The sequence below is a fragment of the Haliotis rufescens genome, unplaced genomic scaffold, assembly GCF_023055435.1.
Source record: "Haliotis rufescens isolate VD_foot unplaced genomic scaffold, xgHalRufe1.0.p SCAF_108, whole genome shotgun sequence".
Classification (NCBI taxonomy): domain Eukaryota; kingdom Metazoa; phylum Mollusca; class Gastropoda; order Lepetellida; family Haliotidae; genus Haliotis; species Haliotis rufescens.
In genome coordinates this window covers 618,143-631,321 of record NW_025963789.1, presented here as the reverse complement: position 1 = coordinate 631,321, position 13,179 = coordinate 618,143, and the positions used below count along the sequence as shown (strand labels likewise).

The following is a 13,179-nucleotide window of genomic DNA, read 5'->3' as shown; positions in this document are numbered from 1 at the left end:
AAATAGGTTTTACACATTATACCCACGAGGGGAATCGAACCGGGTATACGGCATGTGACGAGCGAACGTTTTAACCAATAGGCTACCCCACCGTCCCTTGTAGGGATACATGTAGGTGATTCGCATGTGCAAATGTTCGGTATGTGTGTATTCGCCGTTGATAATTGGTGGATTCTCTCATTTACATACACGTGGTTGTATTTGTACTTGGGGAATGTGGACGACTCCAGGTCCTGACCGCTCCAAGGCAAACATATGCAAAGGATTCAAGGCCGTAGTTAAATATTTGTACAAGTATCACTTGTCCCCAAATTGATTCAAATAAAACTGTTTTCTATAAAAAAAAAAAAATCAAGGGGGGCAACTGCGACACCCCCACCCCATCCCACCCCACCCCACCCCCACCCCAAACCCCTGCCCTCCGCACTGGGATTGCGTCCAGTTGTGGAGATAAGCAGTTATACAAATATGTGTGGCTCGGAGCTTTTCATTGTTAGAATTAGGTTAGCAATAACCGTTGGTACAAAGATCCCCCAACTACGTACACTGTTGACAATGTACAAATATTGATTCAGTTGTGCTGGTGTTCTCAGGGTGCGTTTTTCTTATCTCAAATTGTCTATTGTTCTCATTGCTTCCTACGTACATACAGCTTTCTCGTGACCATAGTGTATCCCTACAGCTGCTAGTGTGGTTTGGGGGATTCGTCTATTATTGGGGGCGGTCGGGTAGCCTAGTGGTTAAAGCGTTAGTTCATCACGCCAAGACCCGGGTTCGATTCCCGACATGGGCACAATGAGTGAAGCCCGTGGTGTGGTGTCCCCCGCCGTGATATTGCTGGAATGATTGCTAAAAGCAGCGTAAAACTATACTCACTCACTCGTGTATTATTACAGCTGCCGGTGTGGTCTTTATGTGTTTCCTTACAGCTGCTTGCGCTCTTTGTGATTCTAAAGTGTCACCTGTCACTCGATCACTGCACGGTTGGCATTTTTATGCTTTAATTCTAGTAGTTAGTTTTTAATGAATGTTTGTTAATGATCTGGATCAAATTACTTTTGGAAGCTTACCATCCAACTGACAAAACTTGTTCGAAAGGTTGGAGGTGTACCTACATTCCAACAGTTTGAAGGAATCTGTCATTAAAGCGGATCTCCAGCAGGCCACCATCGAGAAGCTGCTGTCAGCAGCGGGACAAACAGATGAATAGTCTGATAGTGACAGTGTATTGAACAAGGAAGTGGGACTACTGCAATGCATTGTCAAGTCCGTCACAAGTGATACTGATAGTCATGTTGTTTGCATCTTCCCGAGGCAAGAGACTTAACTGACTATAAAAGTCCAGTTTCCACCCTTGCCGAACTAGGCTGGTATTATGGAGTTACATTTTGGCTGTACTAACGAGTCTATGGATAGTCCAATCAAAATCGCGCAACGAAATCGAAAACCGGTTCGTAAAATGTCGTGCAGATTCGGTCGACTGCAGGATTTGCAAAGCATGTGCACCGCTAACTCGTTGTCAATAGATATTTTCAAAATCTTTTCATGTTTTTAATCAAGGTGGTCACGTGATTTGATGCACTTCGCGATGTAAGACCCGTTTAAAATCCTCAATATAGACCTTAATTATGGATCAGATCGTCTTGACTGGGTGCCGCCATTTTGTTTGAAACAAATGCAACTGATACGAGAGGTGGAATCTGATTGGTCCATTGGAGAGGTTTAAAGGGACGTAACTCGTAATAACCACTGGTGGCGCTACGATCGAGCCCAGGAATTCCAACTTAGTTCGGCAAGGGTGGAAACTGGACTTTTAAAGTCAATTTACTCTCTTGCCTCGGGAAGATATGTTGTTTGTATAAGAGGAACGTGTCTCCCACGGGGAGCTGTTGGGCCAAATATTAGTGCAGACAGACGTCCGTGTTAGACATGCATCAACCAAGTCAGTGAGCCTGACCACCCGATCCCGTCTGTCTCCTCTTGCGACAAGCATAGTCGCCTGCGCGACTATTTAATGCAATTCAAACGTTTATCTGGCGACTGTAGGGGATCACATCTCCTACAGTAAAACAACACTTATCTGAAGTCTAATTCACGAAAAAGGCAGTCTTTGATATTTTCATCCTGTTGACCTCAGTGGTTGTGCTTTGAGTGAGTGAGTATGGTTTCACGTCGGTTTTAGCAATATTCCAGCAATATCACGGCAGGGGTCACCAGAAATGGATGGTTGTGCTTTGAGTTATGTGCTTGCCTCGGGGTTTTAAACTTTTATCGACGAGTGTTGATATATTTGATATCAAAAGACGCAAGGGTGGGATTCTATTTATCATCCAACATCATTCTTCAAACCTTTTCAGTTTGTAGACAGTGATAAGCAGTGTCTTAGTGTAAAAAGTACTGCTAACAGATTTAGTAGCAGAGCCATTGGTGAAGTCATTTGGTTGTGACGTCATTGTAACCAATGGCGTCACAATGGTCTGCAAAGCATTATGATGCAATTTCATAGCAGCGATATCACCCAAGCGATAGCGCCCGTGGGAGCCAGTTTGGGATGATAAATGCGCTTGTACAACTGATACGCTAATACAATAAATAAAATAAATATAAAACGTCAACATAAGGAAATAACCAGTCCCGATTATCCACCGAAACAGATTATATTAGGCTCAAAAACAGCGGTGAAATTTATGTGAATGGATCACTGAAAATCAGTGATGACACCACGTGTTCACAGGACAAGCATACAACGCATACGTTATTAGCACGAAAGTATTAGGTCACACGCATGTAGATGTGTTACATCTGATTCTCTTGTGATGACGCGTTAAACAATACTCACTTACTCACAATTACTTAGAAGCTCCACTATCGCCAATTACTGTGTCAACAAACAGTGAATTGATTTACAATATCTCGGTCCTAGTTAATGTAGTGCGTAGAGGGACAGCGAAGGCTTATCCTGATTTGGGAGCGCCAGTTATAGTATAACATACAGGCTACCATTCTTCAATTTGTCAAAATAGATTTGAGCCCCGTTAACACTTGGGTTAGAATAGGTCTTCAGCAACCAATGCTTGCCGTAACGGGCGACTATGCTTGTTGTAAGACGCTACTAACGGGATCAGGTGGTCAGGCTCGCTGACTTGGTTGATGCATGTCATCGTATCCCAAATGCATGGATCGATGCTCATGATATCAATCGCTGGATTGTCTGGTCAAGCCACGGAATTGATCGTATTTATGTATTAACCAGAACTCGATAAATATTATATTTTTCACACACGTTGGTCAGGCTTCTTTACTTGTTCATGTGTTCCACGCAAATGATATGAAGGGATTGAAAAATGGTTGTCAGCCATGTGAACGTGTCGAAAAGATTGATAACAACCTTTAAAAAAGCATGTACCTTTCCTTAACTTAGAAGGGAGGGTTAACTATAGCGTGATGTGCCGCATTTTCACACGCTTTCCACAGTCAACACGTTAGTAGGCAGCCGTTAATTTAACCATAAATTAGAGTCTTCCAAAGTGATTGCATACCTCGGCAATCTCAACCTGAAGATCACCTGTTACTAAGTTCCCACTAGGAGTGAATTTGTTTCGCACCAGTTTCAAAACACCTTTGTTTGAATATGCCACCACTCAAGCGATTTCTTTACATAAATCGGGGGCACGGGTCCCAGCCCTCGAAGGCGCCGCAATTCACCGTGAAAGAGTTACGTCCCTTGGTCAAGCCAAAAACCTATGATCGTGGGTTCGAATCCTCGTTCGCCCAGATTATGTTTTTAGGTTTGTTAGCATCATACCCATGCTCGTGGGTTTCACCAAATTGGTAAACGTCTGAGACCTGCATCACTTCGGGTTTTCCTCCCACATTAAGCTGACACGCCGTGATATAATTGAAACGCTGTTCAAACCGGCGTTAAACCAAATCACTCACCTTTACATAATTCAAACAGAACAATTATTCGACCGCTTAATTTTACTGCAAAAGAGTACGCGATCATGTCACGATGTGAACATTACAGACACAATATCCCCTGTGTCGTGGTAAACGTCTGAGACCTGTATTACTTCGGGCTTTCCTCCCTGACACGCCGTGATATAACTGGAATACTGTTAAAAACGGCGTTAAACCCAACTCACTCACTCACTCTCTCCCTGTGTCGAACAGCCCTCGTTGACAGTCAGAAAATATGATTTCAGGGTTATCAATGCGCCACGTAGATAATCAAGTTTGGAGCATACAAACTGATGACTGTCACTTCTGTATGTATGTTTTGTATGCGAGAGATTGGCGGGATGTACGTATGTAAATGTTCAAAACAGACTGATACAGAAAACTACATGCCACAGACTGATACAAAAAACGGCATGCCACAGGCTTTACAGAATATAATGTAGTGTAGGTAGACAGGAACCCAGTCTAATATCAGTATCGCCATCAAGCTCCTCACCGTGATATCCCGTTCGCAGAGCTCAAGATGATACCGAGAGCATAATGAAGGTGTCACGCGCTGTAAGGAGCTTTGTCTTGCAAAATAGTTCGTTATTGTTTCTCAATATACATTCACACACGTCTATGTATTATGTTCTTAGTAATTCATTGCCAATCTTGATGCTTTTGAAAGCCAAAAGTTATGCTTCAGGACTACAAGTAATGCCAATTACGCTAATGTTTATGGCAGATGACCTAGATTCTATATCACTGCGCCAAACAGCTGACGATAAGGCAAGAACACCTTGCGTTAGACATTTGACAGCTTTACCCCTTAGAACGTACTAGATAAGAATAGTGCTACCTCTGTAGACATGTGAGTAACACACATATATACACTGATTTCTTTTGAAGATTAGATTATTGCAATTGTAGTTATTTCTGGGCTATCAGTAAGGTAAAAGTGTGATTTCATTGAACATTTGAAGGCGATTTTGACCTGAAACTAGTGAAAGATAGCTCGGAGGAGACCTAGTGCAGTCCAGTTATGACAGTGATCTGTTGCTAGATTAAACTAATATTATGTGTAATTCGTGTCAAGGCAAACATGATCATTTGCTTGTGGGATAATAGGTTATGGGTAGACACGAAGCTGGATTGGCGAGGTCACTTGGTTCAGATCGAACTGCACCATTTAGTCTCAATTTTTCATATAGGCCTAGACATGAGAGGCGTTGACGTTGTTGGAAATTGAGTAGAAAGAAAGTTTATGGATGTCAACTTTTATTATGAGGAACACAACGTTTTGGAGTGTATGCTTACTCCTTCATCGGGTGATCTCACCTGATGAAGGCGTAAGCATGCATATATATACCTCATAATAAAGAAGATATGACATCCATAAACTTTCTTCCTTATCACTGCTTATGTGTATCACTTCTAAATGCCATTCAAAGACTAGATCTACGTGTACATATTGTTTTGTTCATATGGAGTTATTCGCAATGATCAAGTCCACAGAATGTTCCAGTAATTATCGGAACAATATTTTGTAAATGAATCATTTCTAATCTATATTGTTGACTTTGTCGTACAAGTGTTTTGTGATTCAGCTAGATAGATCTGCAGCTGGTATCCCCATTGGTTTTCAAACTTTTAAGAAACAGTTTTCTCTCTTAACATATGAACAACTTAAAACATCTCATTTGTTCATAAAAGACTACTGTCTCTTAAGAACAAGCCATCATCAGAGCATTTGCAATTTCTGTGTGATACTACAACCCCTGTTATAGCGCGAGTAAACAAGATAAACATGGCTGTCTGAAAATGTCCGAAAACCTATGATCCGACGATACTAGTCCTGTTGTGCTGGGTAAAATTCATGATGAATAACATATAAAAATTACTATCATAGTAACAATACTCACTAATGTTTGTTGTTGTTGCTTTAGACCCGTGAAGATTCCTGGGTAGAATAAGTCTTCAGCAACCCATGCTTGCCGTAAAAGGTGACTATGCTTGTCGTAAAAGGTAACTAATGGGATCGGGTGGTCATGCTCGCTGACTTGGTTGATGCATGTCATCGATCCCAATTGCGTGGATCGATGCTCATGATATAAATCACTGGATTGTCTGGTCCAGACTTGATTATTTACAGACCGCCGTCATATAGCTGGAATATTGCTGAGTGTGGCGTAAAACAACAAACCAACAAATGTTGTTGCTTTAAGTGTTTAAGCGGTCGACTTCTGCCTTAGCGACCGCCTCTGTGGTCAAGCTGTAGAGCAGAAGGTCCAGAGGTTCAATCCCTGGCGCGTCATACCAAAAGACGTTTAAAGGTGGTACTTGTTGTTACCCTGTCTGGCGCTCAGCATTAAGGGGCTCAGAGTCAGTATACTGTGTCTGAGTGGGGTATTCATGTTAAACTGCAGCATGGTATCTCTGTGGGCTAGCACTATCAGTCCTGACTAGTACAAGCATCCACACACACATGTGCATGCAGGTCACTATATCAGTGCAATAATCTTGGACGCGACGTTAAACCCCCTTTCACCTCACCATCTGCCTTAGTATTTTCGTCTGACCTGTCTCTCTTTGGGACTCATGCGTGTGAGTAGGGTACACATATCTATTGCGAGTTTTGGTATTCATAGAATTTCTGTGTTTGTATTGATATGATTTCTATTTTCGTTTATTGATATAATATCATGACTTTTAGATGGGGCTATGTAATTATCATCATAAGTTAATTAAGCACCCAATGAAAACATTTATCGCCCAGGTTGGCGATATGGCAACAGTCCTTCTGTGTCAGTGTTGTTTGAATAGCAGTGTTGATTGACATTAATTGTATTAATTGAATTGTTTTTCTAGTGTTGTTAAAGTAACTGAAAATTGTTTATCTCACACATGATTCTGATCATGTGACATCTAGTTTATCCTACCTTCATAAGGTGATAGCTGTTGTATCATCACATTGTTATATATATTCTTTCCACTTTTCTTTCCAATCATGATCATGACAAAAACAGTTAGTTTTTCCCAGAAGAGGGTAGTAGCGCATGCACATCTTTTAAAAGTTGATATTTGTCCAATCCACAAATGTCAAACTTGAAAGTATGTGAGATTCAGCCAATCAGAGCACCATATTTCTTGTGTGACCTTTGGGAGGGAGCACAAAGTCTTTCCTTTCCTTTCGTTTGCGGCGAATAAATGTTAATCTCTATGATATCAAAAATTTAACAATGTTTTTGTGTATTCACTATTATTTGTAACATACTACTATTGTTTTTGGTCATTTGCACTAGGGCTAGGACAAGTCAAAATATTCTACCCAGATATTAGGGCTGGGACGGATAACTCGGGTACTTGGGTCAGGTACCAAGGAGGGTACCCACAGGACTACCTGGACCTACAGTCACGTGATATATTGTTTAACGATAATAACAATAAGACTCTGTCATTACACTATAAGTTGCTAATGTTCACATTTTTTTCTGACTGTTTATGTGAATATGTTTGAGTAAAGATAAAGCTTCAGTCAACTTCAATGCATGCAAGATCAGATCGTATTATACGTGTATCAAACTAGTCTTTGCCAGGGCCCCAGTTGCATCGTAAAACAATTCCCAATCGGACATTTTGTTCCCCGCTCTTGATACCAACAGCTGGTAAACTGGGAGGGTCGAGTAACAGATGGTTTGGTACCTAGGTAGTAAATTTTCACTCGTCCCAGCCCAACCGGGTGTTAAAACATCTTACAATTATGTTTCATATTGACAGCATTAGAAGCTAACAGTTTTAGACCACAAGAACTATTAGGCAGTTTGGCAAGGACTACAGGACTAGTGCCAATTTCTATCCCTGTATTGGTGTTGAAGATGTTTATGATGTGATACAAACATTTACAATATGCTGAGATATTGACAGATCTTTGTGCATAGAGGTAACAGATTTTATTTTATTGAGATTGTCCTCAGATTATTAGGGCAGTCGGGTAGCCTAGTGGTTAAACAGCGATAGAAATTGGCATTAGTCCTGTAGTCCTTGCCAAACTGCCCAATAGTTAAGGTATCATAAGGACTGTAGAAATTTGCCATTTTTAAGGGATTTGCTATATGTTATCATTATAAGGACTAGTAGACTAAAACTGTTAGTTTCTACCGCTGGGTTAAAGCGTTTGCTCGTCACGCCAAAGACCCCGGGTTCGATTCCCGACATGGGTACAATGTGTGAAGCCCATTTCTGGTGTCCTCTGCTATGATGTTGCTGGAATATTGCTGAAAGTGGCGTAAAACCATACTTACTCACTCACTCCTCAGATGGGGCGGTCGGGTAGCCTAGTGGTTAAAGCGTTCGCTTGTCACGCCGAAGACCCAGGTTCGATTCCCGACATGGGTACAATGTGTGAAGCCCATTTCTGGTGTCCTCTGCCATGATGTTGCTGGAATATTGCTAAAAGCGGCGTAAAACCATACTCACTCACTCACTCCTCAGATTATCACTTCATGAGAGCTAAAACACTCAAAGAGTAGTAAGGAATATCATCTATCATGTCTATGATTGTTTGAATTTGGGTTACAAATGACAATGATGTACAGTGCTTACCTTATGTCAATGGACATTTTACTCAGCCTTGTCAGTGACCCGTGAAGATTCCGGGGTAGAATAGTTATTCAATAGGTCTTCAGCAACCCATGCTTGCCGTAAAAGGTGACTATGCTTGTCGTAAAAGGCGACTAACGGGATCAGGTGGTCAGGCTCGCTGACTTGGTTGATGCATGTCATTGATCCCAATTGGTAGATCGATGCTCATGATATTAATCACTGGATTGTCTGGTCCAGACATGATTATTTACAGCCCGCCGTCATATAGCTGGAATATTGCTGAGTGCGGCGTTAAACAGCAAACCAACCAACCAACCTTGTCAGTTCATGGTAAGGTAGGATGATGTTGTTAATTTCAATTACCATCATCCTGTTGTTCTACCTTTTGTTTGTTACCATTTGTTAGGTTGTTTATGTATGCATAGGTGGCTGTATCATCAGTTCATATGTATTTTTTATTAAAAATCTTTCGGAACTTCAGAGTTTACAGAGTAACAATCTGTGTCAAAAATGTTTGCATTAGATTTTAGTGTTATTGTATGGGACACTAGTGGCTAAAGTAGCATATTGGAATAATAGAAGTAGATGCTGCAGCCTGTGTTAAAATGTTTTCGTGTCTATGTGCCTGAACATGGTTTTCAGAATTTTTATAGAAATATATTGACAATTGTGATTGATAATAATGATAGCTATTATAAGGCTCCGGTCTGGTGTTAAGAGTTGCAGACTGCCTTAGTAATTAATGTGATATTGAGGGCATACAGAAGGAGCATGGACTGAACATGTGGGTCAGGGTGGCAGAGTACGGAGAGGTGGAGTAAGTGTTGCGTCTACATGGGCTATATATCTGGAGATCACATGATCACTGAGTGTTCCTCTCAGGAGTAGATAGATCAGGTTACCCTAGCTCTGCAGCAAGTGGCTGCTTTGTAGGCCTGTTACTTTCCCTCTTGTATGTCTCACCCATGTTATGTACTTGAGGAAGTAGTTGTAAACACAGATGTACAGAACTCAGTTGTGTGTCAGTGTGTTATAGTTCGATCATCATACAGGGGCTCTGCATCCTACTTCAGGTAACTCACACTACCCAATGCTTACTGTCACCGGGCAAATCTCAAATATTGAATCTTGTCATCTTCTGCATTTTGTATTTTAGAATCTGATCTGAAGGTTGTGATTTCTCCCTAATAACCTTATTATTTGAGGATAGCTGCTCTGAGCTATAGGATGAGTCACCTCCAGCTGTTTCTACCACTATGGGAAAGGTAGCGAAAGTTTCACTGTTTGATTAAGCATGAAAGTCTGAGTCTTATGTTAAAAGTTGTGATTTAGGAGACCTCTGGATTCAAATACTATAGGCACAGATCTTTAGGACCTGTAGCATGGCTACTAAGTAGCACAAGAGCCAAATGCTGACAATTTAAAATTGTTACAAAATTGTAATTAAGAAACAGTTTTAAGAAAATGAACCGCCTCCGTGGTCTAGTGGTAGAGCGTCCGCCCGGAGAGTGGAAGGTACGGGGTTCGATCTCCGGCCGCGTCATACCAAAAGACGTTAATAGATGGTACTTGTTGTTACCCTGTCTGGCGCTCAGCATTAAAGGGCTAAAACAAGGACTGGTCGGCCCAGAGTCAGTATACTGTGTCTGAGTGGGGTATTTATGTTAAACTGGGGCATGATATCTAAGTGTGCTATCACTATTAATCGGCATCAGTCCGGACTAGTACAAGCAGCCACATACACACATGTGCATGCATGTCGCTATATAAGTGCAATAATCTTAGACGCGAATCTTAGAAAATGAAACAGGTTGACCTGGTTGTGAAGATTCTCATTGATGAGTTGGTTCTATAGTGTTGTGTTTGCTTGTTGCATTAATATTTGAGGATATCTGGATTTGATCACAATGGTCAATCTGCTCTGAGTGTTATGTCCAGAACGAGGGGGGATATCTGTTTTAGATTTATTGTACAGGCCTGCATGTGTTTGGTCTGTGTTTGATAATCATTCTATGTGAAAGAACATGTCCATCATGTTCATGATGTTTGCTTACGTTTAATTATCCTGGCTATGACCCTGGACCCCAGGATATCCTTACTTTTTAACACTATATATTGGCGTAAAGATACTCAAGATATTTTCTATTGCTCAGTTTTAGCACTATGTCATAATTGTCTGTTTGTGACATGAGCCCGGAGAGAGGAATAACGGTGGTTAGATCCTTGCCCGCGTCATACCAAAAGCTGTTTAAAGATGGTACTTGTTGTTAGCCTGTCAGACGTTGGTCATTAAGGGGCTAAAACACAGACTGGTCGGATCGGAGTCAGTATGCTGTGTCTGAGTGGGGTATTCATGTTAAACTGCAGCATGGTATCTCAGTGAGCTAGCACTATAAGTCGGCATCAGTCCGGATGAGTACAAGCAGCCACAAACAGACACACATGGTGTAATTGAGCTAGTCTGCCTGAATCCAATTAAATGATTTGATCATGTTGATATTTATTATTTAAGAACCAATTATTGTTTAGTAAGTATTCTTACCACAATGTTTAGTGTGAAGGGCAAATAGCTTTCTTTTATTTGGATGTTAGTTCTTTCTTTATCGACAATTGATCATGATGATGGAGCATTGACACTGCAATTTGGAAAATTTGGAAATGTAACAAGAGAATGAACTTAACCTGTTTTGTACTTGTTACCATGGTTACAGTGTTGCTAAATTAAAAACCTTAAGATTCCAGTGGTGCATTTATTTAACATCCTTTGTCGCCTTTATCATCATGATCATGTTTATATGTCTTTTTCTCTTGTTATTGTTAAACAATATACAGGAAATTGGCTAAGGAAAAAAGTGATTTACACAATAAATAATTAGTGGTTCATGTAGAACTTCACAGAAGAAGAAGATAATAATTCATTTGTCTGATGTTTTGCAGAAAAATCGGAACTGTTTTGAAGCTCTGAGTTCCAAGTCCACCTGCGAGCACTGTTTGAGGACTCAAGATCTGTACATTGCCTGAGCTCTACTCCTACCTGCACACCATGGCTGCTCCGGCCATAGCAAACGGTGCCAGCACCAATGGCGTCCATAACACCAGTGAGCCTTGTCCTCGCAGATACAGGAGAGAGCCTCATCACAGGTGAGAGTAGGCGGTAACTTCTTGCATGTGCATCACTTCGTTTTCTCCTGAGACAATACTTACTCAGACCTGTCAACCCTCCCGCATTTTGCGGGAGACTCCCGCAATTTGATGAAATCTCCCAGTCTCCCCCAAGATGGACTATTTCTCCCGCAAAACAGAATTTTTCATTATTTAAAAAATTCGCCTCCATTGTCCCGTGAGTAAAAACAATGAACGGGAAGTTTGCGTCCCGATCTGTCCGGTAGGCTCCCGGATTAGCAACCCTTTTCACAGCCACCCGCAGGGGGACCCAGATGGGCCTTTGTCCAGTAATCAACTGGTAATTAAATTCATATGGTGAACGATTGAACAATGTAAACTGTTAAGAAAACTCAGGTAGTCCTAACAGGTGCCTGAAGGGTTGAACTTGAAATGAAAAATCAGCCAAGTATTCATCACTTCATGAAATGAACTGTTGTCTTCATGTTCTTAGCGTGTTTATTCTTCCATAATTTAAGAACGTAGATACATATGGCCAGTCCAGTTATACATGACTTTATTGGTTATCAGATTTGTCAGAAACTTTGTTAAAACATCAACATACCTCAAAGTTACGTCATTGAACTCTTGGAAATGAAAACAAAATATGTCCTACAAGCGCCGTCTTCAGAAACAACACTATGCGTGATCGGTTGATTCGTTAGTCGAAATAACAATGAGTTACACGATCACGCTTCCTCACAGCTAGGATTTCAAAGTCAAAGTTTAAAGTGAAACTTATAAATTTCCTTTTGACTGACATCGTGACTTGTGTGCACAGAAAATATCAAAACAGAACTTTATCAAATTTCGTGAGAATGTATCGTGATTATTTTACACGATTTGATTGGCTAATAGTTTGCTTGCGTCCCCGATCTACAATCTAATTTGCATACAACAGTACTAGTCAACCAATGAGATTAATACACGTCAAGGTCAGAAAGGTCAACAACGACAACGAGACTCATTTCATTCATAAATTGTAGTAAAACGTAATAGTACTTCCAAATATGGCATACATTTCTTGGAATGGAATAACGTGAACATTTCTAGGAAATTTAAGAAGCGAAATAATGGGACTGTCAACAGACTACTGCAGACAGAAAAAAAACCAGTATATCTTATTGAAATTAAGGGCGATGATGTTGCGTCAGGAAAAATGCATTTGATATTTCTTTGGCGAATTTTGTAACCAACATCGCGCCAAATACTCAGAAAACCTGCATCGTAACGAAGCCTGACAACTGGTCGGATTGAACACGTCATCAACTGGTCAAGCTACCGATTGTGAAATTTCAATATCTGTTTGCGTTTATCTGAGATGATCTTTGAACGAAAGTTATATGGGTAGATTGTGCTGGGTTTATTTTTGGAGGAGGAAAATGCAAACGGAAATTAAGCAAGCTGTACGTATAAGAAACTTATTGATTATTTATTGTTTCAAAATATTTGGTTTTCTTTGTAACATTATTA

At 40.7% G+C, this 13,179-nt stretch overlaps 1 protein-coding gene across 2 annotated transcripts in view; it reads left to right on the top strand.

The window, feature by feature from the left end:
* Window positions 1-4,713: 4,713 nt before the first annotated feature.
* LOC124143379 (cytosolic purine 5'-nucleotidase-like) overlaps window positions 4,714-13,179 on the top strand; it is a 39,418-nt gene continuing 30,952 nt past the window's right edge. Inside the window, exons 1-2 of one of the 2 annotated variants that reach the window (XM_046512337.2) lie at window positions 4,714-4,813; window positions 11,482-11,685. In XM_046512337.2, the coding sequence (XP_046368293.1) occupies window positions 11,588-11,685 (98 nt within the window). In that variant the 5' untranslated portion in view covers window positions 4,714-4,813; window positions 11,482-11,587. Of the gene's footprint in view, window positions 4,814-9,457; window positions 9,618-11,481; window positions 11,686-13,179 lie in introns of those variants that run through there. The other variant, XM_046512336.2, reaches the window with a different exon arrangement.